The sequence below is a fragment of the Perkinsus marinus genome (genome assembly GCF_000006405.1).
Source record: "Perkinsus marinus ATCC 50983 genomic scaffold scf_1104296955874, whole genome shotgun sequence".
NCBI lineage: Eukaryota > Perkinsozoa > Perkinsida > Perkinsidae > Perkinsus > Perkinsus marinus.
In genome coordinates, this window is record NW_003207677.1 from 902,848 (window position 1) to 920,523 (window position 17,676).

Below are 17,676 nucleotides of genomic sequence, written 5' to 3' on the forward strand. Positions count from 1 at the left end.
AGGGTGGCTGGCCTGGTCGGGGAGGTGGAGCGATTGGGGAGGCAGTGCAGGAAGGCTGTTGAGGAGAAGCAGACGTTGGCTGATCAACTCACAGATACTATAGAGGCATATACACAGGTAGAAATGACAGGTGCGGGGACTGAACCGGGGACCTCAGGTGATGGAATCTGATGGGGGTGATAGTGGTACATCTGAGGTGTATCGACTTGCCGTTCCTGAAGATTTGGATTTCACAGAGGAGGTGGAAACGCTACGGCTGAGCAACAGGCATCTCACTGTGGAGGTGAAGACACTTCGCGCGGAGATACTCAAAATGAAGGTACCGGGTGTGGGGTTCGAACTTGGGACCTCCTTACTGTGTACTGTTCAGCGAGATGCTTCGCGGGTGCAAGAGGCGCCGCAGTTGAGTATTGACCACAAGGATGGTGGCGTTGAGGAAATGCAAGAATTGCAAGATGCCCGAGTGAGGAGGTTGGAATATCAGAAGTCATCCCTTGAAACTGAGAGGGATCGGCTAAAGGAGGAAGTCCGGCAGATCTCTGAAATGTATGTTAAACTCTGGTAAGTTTGAAAATCTTCCCTGTGCGCAAAGATATGCTCGTGTGAAATCTTCGCTGTGCGCTCTGATTAGGTCTGAAGGGACTTCTTCGAGCGACGGGTTGAGGGAGGAGGTAGTTCGACTGAAGGAGGAGAACGAATCGCTGCGGTCACGAATACGGGAATTGATTAAACGGAGGGAAGATGTTGTATCAGAACCTGAGAGCTTGGCGGAAGGTATCTAAAATCTTTGCTGTGCGCAATATGATACGTCGTTCAATATGGGCATGCTTTACTTTCCGTAGTTGAAGTGTGGAGTTGAGTCGTGAGGGGATCCTTTTTTCTGCCTCTCGAGTTCGGGTTGGATTCTGAGAGGATGATGGGTCAATCTTGAGTAGGAGTAGCTCCTCATCTGCTGTTGTGATAGTTTCCTGTTTTTGTTGGGTGGAAACTGGTCGATCTGGGGGAGGGGTCCATTCGACAGTCCCACTGTATAATTGATGAAAGTTGCCTCAGGTGTGGTATTAAATGATAGAGTGTGGTTTGGGTTACCTATGCTGAAACTAGCTAGGTCGCAGTCCTCCAGTATGGAAAATTATTCACATGTGTTGGTGACAATATGAAAATTCTGCCGGAATTTTGGGAAACTCTTGTTGGTTTTTGAATATTTCTACTGGAAGTCGTGTGCAAACTCCTACAATTATTGAGGAAACTCCTGAGCTCACCTGAGGAAAGCGAACATATATTCCTCCAACATTATAGTCCCCATCCTCCTTGATGTCTTCCTCCTCACTCTTAACGAAGTGTGGTCAACACCGGAGGATGATGGCCATCCGTACCATATCCTCGGCAGTTCATCGACAGCTTTACCCTTGGTCATCATCATACTCTCCCTTTACGACCATCTTTTACCCTGTCACTAAATCAAGTGAGGAAGTTTGCATCAACAACATCCATCGTTCACTACCATGTTCAGATTTACCGTCTTACTGCCGCTATGGAGGAGCGGCGGTGGCGGTTGCTCTACTGGTCGGTTCTGCTCTAACTCCGTGTGACTCTCGCACTTTCTGTGAGGAATCGACTGTAGAGGGTATCGAGGGGAAATGGCATCCCCATTTTGGCGAGCCTGTTGAGGGTTTGAAGACCTATAAGATTGCTCAGGTGAGGTGCCCAATGGATGACCAAAGAATATTCGAATAAATGATTGATCTCTTCTGCGGAATTCAGGAGCTTACACACACGGAGTGAAGTAGAAGTGTAGAAAAACTGATAAAAATTCCGCAAAATTTCCTCCCAGAAATCTCACTTCGTCGCGACACCTGTAGTTGATCATGTGCATATTTTTCCACACTCTGAGTGTCTCTGTTCAGGTCGCTGAACACAACAAGGAGGGCTCCACTGTATGGGTTACGTTCAAGCAAGGCGTATATGACATTACGGAATTCGTCGCAAAACACCCCGGAGGAAAAGATAAAATTCTCATGGCCGCGGGTCGGTCAGTTTCGGGTCGTTGCGATTTTTGCAATTGTTGTTTATCTCAGGTGGAGCTGTAGACGAATTTTGGCGACTATATAGGCAGCATTTACAATTGCCGGAAATCAGCCATATGCTGGAGGAGATGAGAATAGGTGAATGGCGGCGTTCTGATTGCTTACTATCGATGTTGGGAAATATGCACATGGTCAAGTACATTTGTAGGTGACAGTCGTAGAAAATTTGAGGAAATTCTCGTTGGTTTCTGTACACTTTGTACACCCGAATTTGTGTGTAAACTGCTGTGATTAGCGAGGAGACTTTGAGGAAAGCGATTACATATACTCCAACACTGCCCGCTATGGCTCGAAATGGTCGTCGTTTTAGGCAATCTTGATCCAGAGGAGTATGCCCAAGCTAATCGTGAGTCAGTGAAGAGTGGGGACGACCCTTATCGGTTTGAGCCGGATCATCGGCATCCTGTGAGTCCCTCTGGGGCATGGTGTTGTTACTGTTCTGGATAGGCACTTCAATTTCGAACCCGACATCCTTGTAACGCCGAGGCGCCTCTTGAGCTACTCGCGGATGCATTCGAGACCCCGAATGCCCTATTCTTCGTGCGAAATCATTTTCCTGTTCCTCCACCACCGGAGAGGCCGGTGGTACGGTTCGAGGGCGTGGGACTAAAAGCAGCAGTCGAACTTACTGTTGAGGATTTGAAGAGGAAGTTCCCTCAACATAGTGTCAATGCAGTGATTCAGTGCGCTGGAAATCGAAGATCTGAATTCAACCGAAAACTGGAGGGAAAACCTCCGGTGAAAGGCGAGACGTTCTTGGTCAAAATAGATTTGACTTGTTCGTGTGCGGCAGGTCTGGGATGGAATCCTGGAGCGATTTCTAACGCCATCTGGACCGGCCCACGGTTGAGGGAAGTATTACAGTATGTTTACGGCGATATGGGAGTACCGGATGAGGTCACCACTGATGGCCATGTCCAGTTTTGGGGAAGGGATGGTGATGGTCAACACAATTATGGAGCAAGTGTGCCGGCGCCTAAAGTAGCATTCTAGTTGGTTCGTGAGTAGATGGGTATTTCTGTCGTTGGTGAAGGTATTTAGTGATAATGGTGATGTTATATTGGCTCTTGAAATGAATGGTGAGCCGCTGCCTATCGATCATGGCTGGCCTGTTAGAGTTCTTGTGCCGGGGTCGGCTGGAGCCAGGTGCCCTCGCTGGGATTCGAACCTGGGTGGGGAGGATGTTCGATGGTCAGGAATGTCAAGTGGTTGTCTAGAGTATGTTTGGAGTTGGAGGAGAGTCCATCGTTCTGGCAGAAGAATGATTATAAATTTTTACAAGTGAGCTTTGTGTGCATCCCTGATGTAATTTCGTGGCGCGCGAAATTTGATCTGCGTAGGAACACAGTGAGGAGAATGCGGAAGATGCGGAGGCCCTGCAAGTAATGCCTGTGACAAGCGCCATATGCCATCCAGTCGGAGGAGCGACCGTCCCGTTAGATGATCAGAACGAGTTTGTATGCAAAGGGTGAGGTCGCGGGTACGAATCCCGGTAACGGCATTTTAACTCGCTTTATGTACGCTTATTCTGGTGGTGGGCGGCGAGTCAAAGAGGTTGACGTATCAATCGATGGAGGAAAGACCTGGAGTCAAGCGATGATGGAGGGGCATCCTGAAGTGAGACATGAGTGAGATCCAAGAGGTCCCTGGTTCTATCCTAGCACTTGACATTTTAGCCGCAATTGGTCGTGGGTACTTTGGTCGGCGGTGATTTCCATACCACCTGGTGGAGCCGGAACTTCTCTTGTCAACGTTGGAACACCAGAAGAGGAGGAAGAGGTTGAAGTGAGATCGAGTCTTCAGGAAGGCGCGTGGTATCGGTTTTAACAGATAATCGTTCGGGCTTTTGATGATGCCAACAATACTCAACCGGAGAGGTCCGCGACTATCTGGAATGTCCGAGGCTTGGTCAACAACTCGTGGCATAAGGTGAAGGTTAGAGTCAGTCGGAAAATGTGAACATTTTGGTCCTGAAACGAGGGCCCGTTGGGGGGGGGGCGCCAATGTGCCCCCCCCAACTTTCACTTATTGAACTTTTTTATATTTTTCATTTCGAAGTTCAGTGGTGGTAATAGAGTTGAGCATGCTCACCTTTGCTAGTAGTACACAAGTGTAGTTATTGTTATCTATTCCAGTTTCCATATTGCTGGCTTTGCGTAGTACCATATCAGAGAGGCTCGTCAGAGCTCAGATGGGCGTGTTTGGAATTTAAGAAGTATATGGGGTTGATTCGAGAGTACGGGAGAGACTCCTTGAACTCTGTTGGAAGAGGAGCATTCGGTTGTTGTTGTGGTGGGCAGGGGGACAGAGTCTGCACATGGTCAACCACATATGTTGGTGACAAAATGAGAATTCTGAGGAAATTTTGATAAATTCTCATTGAGTCCTGTTCATCTCTACACTGATTCGTATGTTAACGTGTATATTTAGTGAGGAAACTGTCAAGCTCAGCTGAGGAAGGCGATTACATATTTTTCACCACTGGACAGGGCTCCCTAACGTGCTGCTGACCTTTTGCCCGGCTTGTATCACACAGACAGTATGGCAAACGTCGTGTGCTAGCAGTCAGTAGATGATGGTTCAAGTAGTTGATTCGGCAGCCGAAGTATTGTTCCGGGATCCCTTACACTGAACGGCATTATCAAGGACAGTCACTTTCCGTATTCTCTGTAGGGGCCCTTTCCTCTTGCTGCGGTCGAAGGTAGGCTACCTTAGGTAGCTGAGTCAAGGTGCTTGTTGTTGTTGATTCGACTGTTCGACTTCCCTCTACCGCAATCATCATTAGGATCCTCGATAGGATGAGGTGGATCGAATTGTAGAGAGCAATGTTTGGTATTATAAACAGCCATTCAGAATGTGGCAACTCCGAGTTCAATGTGTCCCATGTGGTGGGCTTGATAGTTCACTTACGAAGCATTGTTGATCTTGGTGAGAGATCCCATCTGTCATGTTCCACACGAGGGTGAGAAAGTTGTGGTATGATCGAGAGCATTTAGACAGATTCCCGTGGGAGGACTCGCCGTTTGGGGATGTGGGCTGCTTTCTGAAAGCGGTTAGTCAATCTGCAAGTGGTACGGGGGGGTTTACGAGGATTAGTCCTCGGAGTTCCCCTCCTGGTCGTGTACTCAGGAGGACATTAAGTTCTACACGAGATGGGTGAGATTTGGTAAGGGATAAACACAGCAGGGTATAGAAGCCGTAAAAGCATGCACTAGCCGATCAACTGTAGAGTTGAGTATCTAGTGGTTTCCTATGGTTAGTCTTGCACGCCCTCTGCAGTAGCGGTCGATGGTTTTGTAAGATCCAATATATCAATGCCAATCTCCCGTCGGTATATAGACATCGCTGTTAATCTCACAGATGGAATGTTCAAGGGAGTGTACCACGGTGGCAGCCAAAAGCATAAACCAGATTATGCAGCTGTGGTACGCGAATGAACTGCAGAAGAAGTGGCAGACTCGTCCGGCCCATGTTTAGGTGAGTAGAGCCTTCCAGGGTGGTTGCAAGAAGTTGTTGCTATGTGGTGGCAGCTTGAATGACTCGATACAAGCTGTGGAGCTGTGCAAGGAACTTGATCCTGACGGGGGCAAATTGTAAATTGCGAAAGTCGACATGTCGTTTCACCGCTTCAGTTTGCTGTCAGATTCTGCACAGTTGGGGTTCATCCCACGAGAGTTGGAGAGTTTGAAAATGAGGATACCTCGGCCGAAGCACATTTTGGAGCACTTCGGAAACTAATAGCCGCCAACCTGGACCGAGTCGCTGCTATTGGAGAGATGGGACTAGACAAGGAGAGGACTGAGTTTTGCGACTATGGGACGCAGTTGAAGTACATAACTACAATTTATAAAGTTGATATCCCTGATGGAGTTGACTGAAGTTTTGTTTTTATAGGAATTCTCTATGAGGCAATTATTGGCGCTCACCTATAGCGAACCAAGGTCGCCGCCGTCACTTGTTCGTGTTAGGTATTTCGAGCTACAACTGCGGCTAGTTGAGGAGTTTCAGTTGCCAATGTTCCTACATATGAGAGCAGCGGGAGAGGACTTCTGTAGGAGTATATGAAGTTTCTGATGATGATGCTCGGCTATTCGAAGAGGATTTATTGTCTCGGTTTTGGCAGATCGAATACTGAATGAGAACAAGAGCAAGTGGTGCTGCTCTGGTGGAGTGGCTCATAGTTTTACGGGGACACGTGAGGAGATGGAACTGATAACTTCGCTTGGATTGGGCATCGGTGAGGTCAATGGACAGTCCCCGTTACGTATGACCATGGAAATTGCATTGAGTAGATATTGTTGAATTGCGTCGGTGTTACGGTATGCTGATGATAATCGTGATTTTTTTTCGTATCGTTGAATGAGGCGAGTTTCTGGATCAGGACTTTCTCAGTTCCAGGCCCAAATTTTGGTGATGTGACTTGCAGGGTTCTCGTGAAGTTATAATAGAATCTCTGTTATTTAGCCCGCGCTAGCTGAATATTCGCTCGTGTTGGACATTGATATCTCCGGCTTAGGTCTCAATGGCTGTAGTTTAAGGGCAGCGGAGAGCTTGCAAGCCGTGGTTCCCTTCATACCAGTCGATAAGCTTATGTTCGAAACTGATGCTCCGTAAGTAGTGGTGACAGTGTCACGATGATATTGGTCTGTGAAGGTATTGTGACATTCGACAGTCACATGCTGGTTATAAGTATTTGAATAGTAAGGGTGACTGGTGGTGCCATGGTGACACTGTGAAGAAGCCTGAGAAGTGGGAGGACGGAAAAATGGTAAAGTCCTTTTTTCAGCCAAGCCTTGCACTGAGATGCGCTTCAGGTGAAGAGCCGTAACGAGCCATGCTTGGTTGGGCAGGTTGCTGCAATTGTGGCCTCGGTCCATCCAGCTGGTGATGGAGTTGTTGAAGCTGCTTACAACAATACTCTACGTGTGTTTACCAAAATGCAAAACTGATGATAAGAGTGTCTCTGCGTTGGGATGTAATCCACAATGAATCTTTCATCTTAGCCCATATATTCGAGGCTCCGTGGCAATATCGTTTGCCGTGGTCTACTTCTGCTCATGTCAATCCCCGACGATCCCTTCACGTCATAGTAGAGAAGACTGTCATCATAGACCCGCTGTTGGCAGCCTCGATGACAAGCCCTGGTCTTACTTACCCGGCCGCTCTCGAGATAGCGATAGCCCCCGGCGATGAAGTGAATGATTATGAGGGTCTGGGATCTGTACGCCAATACCAAGAGCGCGGCCGAGGTCAGGAAGAGCGCCGCTCCCATCCACGGTGCCATCGAGAACGTGATAGACCAGGACCCCGACTTTGCTGTCACTGTCGGTGATTCGTTGCTCGACGGGGCGACGCAATTCGACTTAATCGAACTGCAATCCGTGAATAGGGAAGCTTGCTATGGTGAGTTATGGTGCATCTGCTTCGCTCCGCTGCTTATTCTCATTATTGTTCAGCCTCCCATATACCAATGAATTGCGTAATAGTCTCCCAAGGCATGTTGGCTCGTGAATTCGTATTTAACCTCCTCGTCGTTCTCGAGTCCCAACGAGACCTTTCTTGGGCCGCTCTCGAATCCTCCAGCAGTCCTCGTCCTATTGAGGAGCCACCTGTACTGGTCAACTGTGACTCTCAAAGGCTCTACAAGCCCGTTTTATCATGGTGAACACATTATCTAGGAGTTCACTTTGTGATGGTAGGGCAATTATGGACGAGGAATGAGTAGGGTCTCCCTTGCGGTTTTATGTGGGGCCATAGCTGACGAATTGGGGACGAGTGGATGACTGGTGTGAGGATCGAACCAGGGTGGCGGTTTCGAAACGGTCAGTCAGCGTGTTGTCCTGCCATAGTCCTACATGCCAATCGCGAGGGATCTCTTTTCATGTTGCTTGGATACCTTTACGTGCGAGTTGTATGGTAAGAGAGGCTTGTATGGTGTGAGTCCTATTACCTTATCTGAGCTGCTGGTGGCCATCGAGTATCGACCTGACTTTCGGTGAGCTCATCCTAGCAGGCCCCAATATGACCAAGACCGGCTATGTTCAACTGACCGAAAGCGGAGGCGACTCCATAGCTCTAAGAGTGGTGTTCACCAGGGCATGTTCGTCCGGAATGGTGAAATACATGACCCTTACTTAAGGGGTCGCTGGTTCTTCTGGACTGCCCATACAGTTGGGCGGTGGGTTCTCTGGATGCTATGGGGTCGGATATTTGCCCGAGTGACACGCTAAAGTACACCATTGACCATACCACAGTACCATCATGTGGCTTATGTCACTGTGTGACCAGCCAGGTCGACATTCGTGTACTCTGAAATTTGAATGCTGCCAGCCGGATCACACCCGAGAGGACCTTGTCAACTGGTTGAAGCACTTCCAAAACGGCTTGACCATATAAGGTCTCTGTACCATCAACTACGTTTGAATGACTATTGCTCGAACTGGATTCTGTTGTCTGCTTAGCGAGACCAATGGTCAGATTGAAGCTACTTCTCTTTCTCAGCAGGTGTGGTTCCTATTGTCTTGCGTTGTCATTGTAGTAGGGACATGGTCTCAGCCTTGTATTCGTCACTATGGCGGAATCACGTCGTGACTGTTCCCAGATGGTCGCTAAGTTCATCCACTACAGTGCAAGTATCCTGCTCATTCTGGTCGGCGCCTCCTACGCTATAACGTCCCTCTACTTCCTATCTCAAAGTATTGGCCATCCGTTGGGGACGGGCATCGGCCTCGGCTTCGGTCTGACGGTCTGTGCCACCGCTGTTGCAGGACTATTTGTGAACACCAAACGGCGAGTTTGGTATCTTCTACTACTCCTGCTCATGCAGGCGTTGGAGTATCTATGTTTTTTCACGCTGGCTGTGATCATGTCGATATTTATGCCATCACTGACTGTTATGGACCAGTACAGCCTAGTCCAGCTCAACTTTGTCGGTGGTCGTGAGGGCAGCTTCTACCGTGGTACTCGAACTGTCTTCCTCTACATGTACAAGCATGCTGGCTGCAGTGGTGGGGAGTGTACACTGCGTGGTGTAGTCGACTCCTGCACGACAGTGGAATGCAGTTCTTCGAGGGACTTGTCCAAGTCCCTGAATGACCTCCTTGGGCGTCGCTTAATTGGTCCTGGGTATACCAGTTCGATGAGTCGTTGTATGGCCTCTGCTATCAACGAGGCTGATGTTACTGAGGCGACGGCTTCATCAGTTAGCGTCTGGTGTGGCTGCAGTACGGAGGTCTTTCGCTACATGCATTTGTGGTCCCCTTGGATCCTGGCTTCCCTCTGGCTGGCAGTCCTTCTCATTTTCCTGGTGGCGGCAGCTACTTTGAAGACCGTTTTTATGAAGAAGATTCGATGGAGAGCACATGTGATTCGAAGTGTCGGCCAGAGTGTTGGCCGTAGTGATGGAACTTCTATGGTGAACCCTGAGAGTATCGAATTTGTTAGACTGTAATCATGTGTATGTGTTGATCCTTTGTGTCCAGTCAAAATGAAGATGCAGTGATAACAACGATTCTTGTTAGTAGTAGTATAGGTCAAATCGAAGTAATACTACTACATGTAACCATACAGCCGATATTCGGCAAGAGTGATGCAAGTGAAAGCGTGTTGTCTTTTTCAATCCTAGGTGGGCGGAAGAACCATCGGACAGGCCCTCCTCTGGTACTCCATCGAACTCTCCAATGCTCGGACAACAATCGTCAGCTTCAAGCACCTAGGGGCAACTGGCATCTGTGGTGTCCTCATGGCGATCTACATTATCGTCGCCTCTGACGTCGAGCTGGTCCATCGTGCGTCGGTCTTGCGGAGCCACTCACTCCTTCTACCTCGGCCTCCATGAACGAGAACAATGCGGGGGTGGACTGTACGATCCCGAAGGAGAGAGAAAGAGGAGTTTGGTGATGTCTCCAACAGAGCTTCGCTATTCACGCGTGACCGCACGACGATCCTCCTCACGCGTACGTATAAATCAAACAGTGAGTACAGTGTCGCAACAGTATAGCTGTAGTTCTTCAGTGATTCCCTCGAAAAGAGTCAATTCGGACATTCGCCCTGCATTTGACCATGTTGTTCTCGTCCTCGTTGATAGTTATTGAAGCCTTGTCTATGGCTACCAGTATCGTCGCCTATCTCCTATCGCGATCGGCTTTTGTTGGCATTCATGTCGTTTATCTGTATTGGTTGAACTTCATTTTCAACGACCCGTTCGGTGTTGGTGGGAATACTATGGATGCGAGAGAAATCCTCCCATACGGGGAGTGTACACATTTTGACCCGGGGGCTTTCGTCGCGAACATCGGCTCATTTCTGATATTCTCGGTGCCGCATTCTCTGCTGGCCAGAACTGCAGTGAAAAAGCGCCTTGGTCTATACAACAAGCCATACGAGAGACCTCTGTTCGCCTTCATGAGCCCGATAACTTGGTTCCTTAGTATCCACACCTGGACTCCCTTTGACAACTGCGCTCGATTCGATATCACCAACATCAGCGCCGCTCAAGTCCTCGTGTTTGGTGGTATATTCCTTCTGGCTAACTTGTATTTACTTGGTCTCCTGTACACTCTGCCAGATCATATCCTTGGGACCAGTCATTATAAGTATTGCGAGGGTGAAAAGCATGCTCATAAGCTGCTGACGAACTTCCCTTATAATCTGGTTCGTCACCCATCGTCCGCGTCCTTCTTATGGATGTATTGGGCCCTCCCAGCGTACACTGGTAACCATCTTCAGCTCGCCGCGTTATGGACCATCTACATCATACCGGCCACGCTGTTATTCGAAGAGGGTGGCCTTAGGGGACCCACAGGGGAGTTTGGTGAAGCTTATGAAGAATACGCTAGTAAGGTGAATGCCTTCACCCCGAGCAAGTATTCTATCGCCACTATTTTCGGTTGTCCGATGGGGATTAAAGCCAACGGCAAAAGCGCGTAGAGAGATATGAACGGAAAAGTTATAAACATTTTTTGAGTTGAATTGGGTGGTTTTTCTGCTGGTACTTCTTGACAACCCGATGAGTCGATTTATAGTATGCTTATTATTGGAGCCGTTGCCATATCGTGTCATTCTTAGCCTTCCTGTGGCCGCTTTTGCGTTGATAGTACGGAGGTATTTTGGTCACTCCAATTGGGTTTTCCAATGTACAAGTTGACTGGTGTTGAAGTCTCATGACGGGATAGTTCTGTGTAGGGTAATACTCCCCGCGGTAAATTATTAAATACATGCTCATGGCGTGCACAGAATTACCTCTGACTTTGTAGTGACAGCGACCCCTTCGACTCCTCTGAACGCCGTCAACCCAATTCTTGCACGCATGCGCAAGCAGTAAAAAGTTTGGGGCGAGCGAGAAATGCTTCGAAGTATTCGTCTAGGAGGCACTGTTGGGAAAGACAATCTGTCTGCAGTGGTATTGCATTAGAAATGGGCGGGAGACGTCTACTCCACGGCAACTACTTCACCCGTTATCTCTTCGGCTCCCTCGCGGTTATATGGATCGCTGAGTATGCTGCTGCCTGCCAATACGGGGTATTACACGAAGTCTGCACATCGAACATGCCTCATCCTAACCTACTTTGTATCTTGCTCGCTCAACCTTTAGATACCGCGCCATCGCAACCCCAATTGGATGTGGTCCTGGTGGCTCGAGAAGCAGAACCAGATAAAGAACGTGAGTCGTCATCACTATCATCGACCAGATTCTCTACTCCCATACTAGGGTGAGATCCCCGCCAACACTCCGGGTTATGCTATGGTCAAGTGGAATAACGAGGCCGAACAGAGGTGGCTTAAGACCCTCAATGTGGAGGCCATGAATGAGGAGTAGCATACGCTATTGTCTGTCGTGGAGACTTTTGGATTTTAGGTTCGCGAGGCGTCGGGAGGCGTATTATAAAGGGCATGGTCATGGTCACCAAGGACACTAATATGTCTATTTTTGCTCATTGTTATCACATCCGTACGCTAGGGCGTCGGGATAGGACCATCACTTGATATGGACATTTTGATGTGGTACATGTTGCGCTGTAGTCCAGGAGGGACACGACACAATAGCAATAATGACCCAACGTTGCTTTTCTTCCGAAGTGGGCCACTTGTTCTGTCTGCCCAACGTTGCTTGGGTCAGTTATCAATGACTCAGCAAACTTCTGAGATAACACTGAAGCGGATCGTTTCCTGAATCGCCTTACACTGTCCCTACTAAATTGTGAGATGCTTTCAAATATGATAATTTCTTATACATCTGTATGATCTATATTTTACTCGTCTCAAAGGGCACACCATGAGTAGTCAAGGCTTAGAAATGTTTAACATGGATCGGTGATGAATCAGCGCTGTCAATGGTGGTATAGCATACTGGCTAAGATTTCCACACGTCCAGGATGGATGGAAAATGACCACGGACGAGAAGTATCGCTGAGGGGACCCCAACGGCGGGAATCACCATTACTATCCACCTCAATCGTGTGGCTTCTAGAAGAGTTCTCTGTTGATAGTAATTGTTTTACATGTCGAAGTTGCCAAAGCTTCCCCAAGGGCAAAAAGTCTACGTCTACTACGGTTCTGCAAGTGGACGGTCAGAGGAAGCGGCGTTCGATCTGTGGCGGGAACTGAAGTCCCTGAAGTACCCCACAGTCCAGTTTAGTGGTCCACAGGCGTTGGATGCTGTATCGCTCGAGGAGATCTTCAATGGGGAGGATAAGACGGTATAGGAGCATCTTGCTGGTCAGCAGCGTTGGAGCCTGTTGGTAGTAGGTCATATTCATAGTATCTACAACCGGCCAAGGGGACTGTCCTGAGAACATGTCTGTGTTCTGGAAGAAGCTTAAGGGCGGCATCGTGGGTAGAGGAGGCGGACGGTCAACTAATAGGCTTCCTGATTGTGCTGTTTTTGGTCTTGGTGATAGCAAGTAATAGGGCAGTGCTTATGGGGTTTGGGTTATTGTTATGGAAATGCTCAAAGATCTCTCCTGGCTTGTTCTTGATGTTCTACCGAGGGATATCTTAAAAATAAGAGTAGTAAAGACTCGAATCTCGAGCCTGCTCATAGCTCGTAGTTACTTATTGTAGCCTATTGGCTCGGTGGATATGAATTTCATTTATAACGACTGTCGAGGTAAGGCTCCGTAGTGGAATCGTTGTGGGAAGATCTACTAACATGGGGAAGTAGAGAATCGACAAGAGGGGGGTTATTTTGCGTGTGCCCCTCAAAGGGACCACGGCTCGTTACTTTATCATCTCGGCCTCCCTATAACTCAGCTTGGCGTTCTATTGGCCCATCTGCCAGAGGTGTCAATTCGAATGTATAGATACAAGTACTACAACGTGGTGTCCAGGAGGCTGTATGGCATGTTGAAGCGTCTGGGCTGTAGTATGGTCCATCGACTGGGCTGTGGTGATGACCAACATGACTTCGGCTATGAACAGGAGTTCGATCCGTGGTTGGCCGACCTCTTAGGAGGTAGTACTCCTCTCACCAACACCCTCCTTGTCGTACACAGTTCTTTTCAGTCGAGCCCGATGTCCAATCACGGAAGCGGCAGCCCCTTGAGAAGACTCTGTATGAGGTCCGGCCGTGGACTGAGGGTCAGCTTTTGGGCCGAACTTCGACCGACCGACAGCACAAGTTGGCTACAGTTTTATGGCGGAGATGTCTCACACCTTGTCGCGAACCAAAAGAGGCTATTCACCTCCTACGTCTCTTCCTGCCAGCCGGGCATTGGGTCTACAAACCTGGAGATGTCTGCAAGGTCTGGCCCGAAGTCGACTTTGATATTGTGACAAAGTTCGTGGAGGACACTTTGGGACGGCAGTTGACCGACACTGTCGTGATAGAGCCTCGGTCCCAGTCTAAAGAGTTGGCCCAACGGTTGCCTTGTGGTCAGCCTCTAACTCTCGGGGATATCTTTTCTAAGTATTTGGATATTACTGCTATTCCAGGAAGGTACTTCTTCTCCATCATGGCCGAGTACGCAGACGAGGCTTTGAGGGAATACGAGGCCGGCATGGCCCTCCAGGAAGAGATTGAACTACTGCGGGACAAGTTGGTCGAGTTCGGTTCTCGTACACCAGATGGGAAGAATAAGCGCTTCGAGTACTGCGAGGCGGAGCAGATGTCGTACGCGGATGTCCTGTGGGATTTCCGTCGGATCAGCGTCCCTTTGGACCGGTTGTTGGAGTTGATACCACCGATAGCCCCTCGCAGCTATTCCCTGGCTAGCTGTCCAGACCTTCATGCCTTCTGGAGGGCCATGCCGTTTGGACCGGGGCCACGGCTCGGTGGTCTGGAGTTTGACTTGTGTGTCGGACGGGTCACGAGGACCACGCCCCTGTTGAGGGTAAAGAAGGGCCTGGCTAGCACGTATTTGACGAAACTTCAAAAAGGGGAGTCGGTGAGAATCGAACTCGCGCGGGGTCAGACTCTTGAGAATAGCGGCGTGGACGATCCCCGGACTCCGCTATTCCTGATGGCGGTTGGTACTGGTGTAGCGCCTATCAGGGCCCTAGTCCAGAAGCGCCTCCTCCAGGTGTGGCATGCCCAGCGTTCGGATCGTCTTGGCCGTATCGATGTGGTCCTTGGTCACCGGCACCCTCACCAGGACTTCCTTTTTGGACAAGAATGGCAGACCATTGTTGACAGCTTTCCGGACCTCTTTAGAGTGGTCGCTGCCTGGAGCCGACCGGACGATCAAAATGTTGTCGATCTGGTCAAGTCTGATGATGCCAATAACAGTTATTGCTACTCTGATCTCAAAAGTGATCCCCTGCCAGAGCATTTGGTCGGCAGGAAAACTTGGATTCAGGACGTGTTGAAGGCGTGGGCGTTCGATTGGCCAGTGGTCCTCTCCCAAGGAAGTCGTACCAAAATGGTCTTGGGAGGCAAAAGCCATCCTATGCCGATGCAGGTTTGGCAGACCCTCAGCGAGCTGTCCCCGGGAGGAGAGGTGGATCTGGACAGGGCCCGCAAGCAAGGCCGCTACTTCACTGACACTTGGGCTTGAACTGTATATACCACTATCGTTGCATTCCTTGTAGTATTGCTATGTTGGACACTGTCATTGTTCCTTATAAGTTGCTGGCACTAGTCTCTGTCGTGTTAATATTAGTCTATGGGGGGAGGGCAGCACCAGCAAGCCTTGGAATCACGATACATCAATTCGTAGTCAGCGCGTTCATGTGCTTCAGCGGCCTTCTCATGGGGTAGTAGATCACCTCAGCGGGTCACCTCTCTGTCCCTGCACTACAGCTTGATAGTGGCACATTACATAGTGTAACCTTCCCTAAAACACCCAGACTCCACAGGCGGCGAATGCCCGACAGAGGACCATATCGAAACTCTTGTAGGTATGGCAATTCAATAACAGTTCCAGTTCCGAGTTATTCGACAACACTTTCCCCTCTGCCCACACGAATCGATAGCCTGTCTTCCGTCAACACTACCAGCTCGTTACACGGGAATCCCCTGGAAATTTGACAATATTAAAGCCTCAAATGACATGAAAACTGTTCGAGACATCTCAGTTTTCAAGTAGTATCCTTCTGCCAGCACACGCATCGTCAACTATCATTCGGAAATCCCCATCAGATTGGCACATGCGTGAGCACCAGGAAAGACGGGATGAGAATAGGATATTGTTCGTGTGGCCAAACTCAACAGCAGGGCACGTTAAAAAGCATCGAGCTACTACGGCTCGTAGGTGATCCAATAGTAGCGAGCAACACATGCTCCTGAGGAGGTGCTCCATAAATGGACCGCCAACCTCTGTACGCTCTTTTCAAGCATCTCTCGCTACTTCTTAACCATGTATCTGGCATTAACCGAAAGCGTCGCTTGTCTAGTGCAGGAGGGACTCACATTGCCGAGACGTAGATGAAAATGGCAACTGGCCAGAACATAGAATGGGTGTTGATCATAAGCTCAGCGAAAGGGGTTGCAGGGTCGTGTCCACCCCAGTCGGTCCTGGCCGGCCACGGAATGTCCGCTCGAGCAATTGAGGGGGATAATAACTAACACAGAGCATCTTATTGAGAGGGACTGATCATCGATGACTTACCGGATTCCTTCTTGGTCTCCCACTAGCTCTGGCAACCGCATTGGACATCAAAGACGACACAGAAGTGATCCTGAGAAGTTGTTAAGATCGATCACCTAGAGAGGTTGGGCCTCACCTAGCCAGATCAGCAACTTCGGGAGGGGGCTGGGAGGCAGTCGGAGGACGACTGAAAGTCATATCGAAGAACCGATCAGCTGAGGAAAGACATCATGATCCCGCAACGAGCCGTATGCACAAGATAGCAAGGTGAGATACGTCGTACGGCCAACCTGACTAAGGTCATCAGGAGGTATCTTATCAGTGAAGGATGCCATACCGCTCGCAGTGTGTCGCAATCTAGCCTGACTCTCTAGTCACAGTAATAGAAGTCCGGTGCGATCCAAATCAACTCAAGCCGGTTGGGATGTTCGGGCGATGCAATAAAGAGACATTCTCATAGAAATATGCATATCCCGAGCGAGCCAGAAACAGGCAGTAGGAGTCTAACAAGTCGGCTCGCAAGTGATGCAGGTCCACTTTTGCAATGTTCTGAATGGAGGCTAGTTTATGAAAACTGTGAGAACGACACAGTCCCAGGGATGCTGAAACTGCAGAGGAGCCGTAGGGCGGAATCGGCAAGAAAAGTGAACCAAACGACGAGCCCGATCCATGATTCTGTACACACGCATGAGCAAAACATGTGATTGCGAAGCTCACGCGTTGTGGTAAAACTAGTTGCTCGGCCTATCGAGTCGAGGGGAGGAGAACGGATCGTACAAAGTTGCAGACACCACACCTCATGAAGGATACTCAAAGGCAACAGACTTGCTGAGAGGTGTGTATAACGATCACAAAACAGATATAACATCACTTGCATCATTGGTCTAGTGGTAGAATACAACGTTGCCATCGTTGTGACCCGAGTTCGATTCTCGGATGATGCAGTTTAATCCACAAAAGAAGGAACATAGTCCTACTGTTTGTATTAAACCCACGCATACGCCATATACCCCGAATCGATGTCTAGTTCCACAGCGCCTAGCGACCTTCGAGCAAATACCAATAAGGCATGGACTACCGGAGCGAGCCTCATGCCTACATCCGGCATTTCACCCACTCGAAGGACAACAGCTACTCTATTCTCAGGATGAGTCAACAAATATACAGGAACGGTTGAGAACACACTCATCGAGAGTGAAACCATATTTAGAGACGTATTCGACCTCCACTTGATGGGTATAGAGACGACCACCGATGACTCGACTGCCAATGCTACGATCACTGAACTCACGAAGGTAATCGTCAGTAGCTAGGTAAGACTGCGCGACACACTCATCAACAGAGGTATCCACTGTTCGCCGTTGTAAACATACAGGTGACTAATCAAACGGCGCCGTATGGGCAGTAGGCATATCCAAGCACTAAAAACAGCTGAGCAAAAAACGACAGTGAGAAAAGGCACTAGTAATAATAACACGGCATAGAGATAATCAGAAGAAACACATGATAGTAGACACGGCAACTGCGACGAGAAAGAACTAGGTCAACTAGGCAGAAACGGATCC

General features: G+C 49.1%; 9 protein-coding genes and 1 non-coding gene across 10 annotated transcripts in view; 9 read left to right on the plus strand and 1 right to left on the minus strand.

Moving 5' to 3' along the window:
- Pmar_PMAR020665 (hypothetical protein) overlaps positions 1–782 on the plus strand; it is a gene marked incomplete at both ends in the record, with an annotated part of 1,612 nt that extends 830 nt beyond the window's left edge. The window contains 4 exons of the mRNA XM_002775638.1: positions 131–176; positions 222–319; positions 371–561; positions 632–782. Of these exons, the coding sequence (XP_002775684.1) occupies positions 131–176; positions 222–319; positions 371–561; positions 632–782 (486 nt within the window). The remainder of the gene's footprint in view (positions 1–130; positions 177–221; positions 320–370; positions 562–631) is intronic.
- Positions 783–1,505: 723 nt separating this feature from the next.
- Positions 1,506–4,046, plus strand: Pmar_PMAR020666 (sulfite reductase, putative; the record flags this gene model as incomplete). The annotated part of the gene is made up of 12 exons (XM_002775639.1): positions 1,506–1,586; positions 1,612–1,698; positions 1,908–2,028; positions 2,079–2,165; positions 2,398–2,492; positions 2,535–3,068; positions 3,121–3,233; positions 3,284–3,377; positions 3,428–3,469; positions 3,528–3,715; positions 3,764–3,872; positions 3,918–4,046. The coding sequence occupies 12 exons, from the start codon at positions 1,506–1,508 to the stop codon at positions 4,044–4,046; spliced, it is 1,680 nt and encodes a 559-aa protein (XP_002775685.1).
- Positions 4,047–5,401: 1,355 nt separating this feature from the next.
- On the plus strand, positions 5,402–7,036 carry Pmar_PMAR020667 (Deoxyribonuclease tatD, putative; the record flags this gene model as incomplete). Its single annotated transcript, XM_002775640.1, has 8 exons — positions 5,402–5,512; positions 5,565–5,680; positions 5,731–5,916; positions 6,056–6,138; positions 6,211–6,324; positions 6,604–6,697; positions 6,741–6,855; positions 6,902–7,036. The coding sequence occupies 8 exons, from the start codon at positions 5,402–5,404 to the stop codon at positions 7,034–7,036; spliced, it is 954 nt and encodes a 317-aa protein (XP_002775686.1).
- Positions 7,037–7,291: 255 nt separating this feature from the next.
- Pmar_PMAR020668 (hypothetical protein) lies at positions 7,292–7,561 on the plus strand (the record flags this gene model as incomplete). The annotated part of the gene is made up of 1 exon (XM_002775641.1): positions 7,292–7,561. One exon carries the CDS (start codon positions 7,292–7,294, stop codon positions 7,559–7,561), a length of 270 nt encoding a protein of 89 aa, XP_002775687.1.
- Positions 7,562–8,625: 1,064 nt separating this feature from the next.
- Pmar_PMAR020669 (hypothetical protein) lies at positions 8,626–9,537 on the plus strand (the record flags this gene model as incomplete). The annotated part of the gene is made up of 1 exon (XM_002775642.1): positions 8,626–9,537. Exon 1 carries the CDS (start codon positions 8,659–8,661, stop codon positions 9,535–9,537), a length of 879 nt encoding a protein of 292 aa, XP_002775688.1. The 5' UTR covers positions 8,626–8,658.
- Positions 9,538–10,190: 653 nt separating this feature from the next.
- Positions 10,191–11,015, plus strand: Pmar_PMAR020670 (conserved hypothetical protein; the record flags this gene model as incomplete). The annotated part of the gene is made up of 1 exon (XM_002775643.1): positions 10,191–11,015. One exon carries the CDS (start codon positions 10,191–10,193, stop codon positions 11,013–11,015), a length of 825 nt encoding a protein of 274 aa, XP_002775689.1.
- A 486-nt stretch (positions 11,016–11,501) lies between these two features.
- Positions 11,502–11,904, plus strand: Pmar_PMAR020671 (conserved hypothetical protein; the record flags this gene model as incomplete). Its single annotated transcript, XM_002775644.1, has 3 exons — positions 11,502–11,606; positions 11,680–11,748; positions 11,797–11,904. 3 exons carry the CDS (start codon positions 11,502–11,504, stop codon positions 11,902–11,904), a joined length of 282 nt encoding a protein of 93 aa, XP_002775690.1.
- Positions 11,905–12,586: 682 nt separating this feature from the next.
- Positions 12,587–15,079, plus strand: Pmar_PMAR020672 (NADPH fad oxidoreductase, putative; the record flags this gene model as incomplete). Its single annotated transcript, XM_002775645.1, has 4 exons — positions 12,587–12,784; positions 12,834–12,988; positions 13,388–13,539; positions 13,590–15,079. 4 exons carry the CDS (start codon positions 12,587–12,589, stop codon positions 15,077–15,079), a joined length of 1,995 nt encoding a protein of 664 aa, XP_002775691.1.
- Positions 15,080–15,867: 788 nt separating this feature from the next.
- Positions 15,868–16,085, minus strand: Pmar_PMAR020673 (hypothetical protein; the record flags this gene model as incomplete). Its single annotated transcript, XM_002775646.1, has 2 exons — positions 15,868–15,886; positions 15,934–16,085. Coding segments are annotated over 2 exons (171 nt in total), but the record flags the coding sequence as incomplete, so codon positions are not given.
- Positions 16,086–16,984: 899 nt separating this feature from the next.
- Pmar_PMAR020674 lies at positions 16,985–17,055 on the plus strand. Its single transcript has one exon. It is a non-coding gene; the product is annotated as a tRNA-Gly (tRNA).
- Positions 17,056–17,676: the final 621 nt, after the last annotated feature.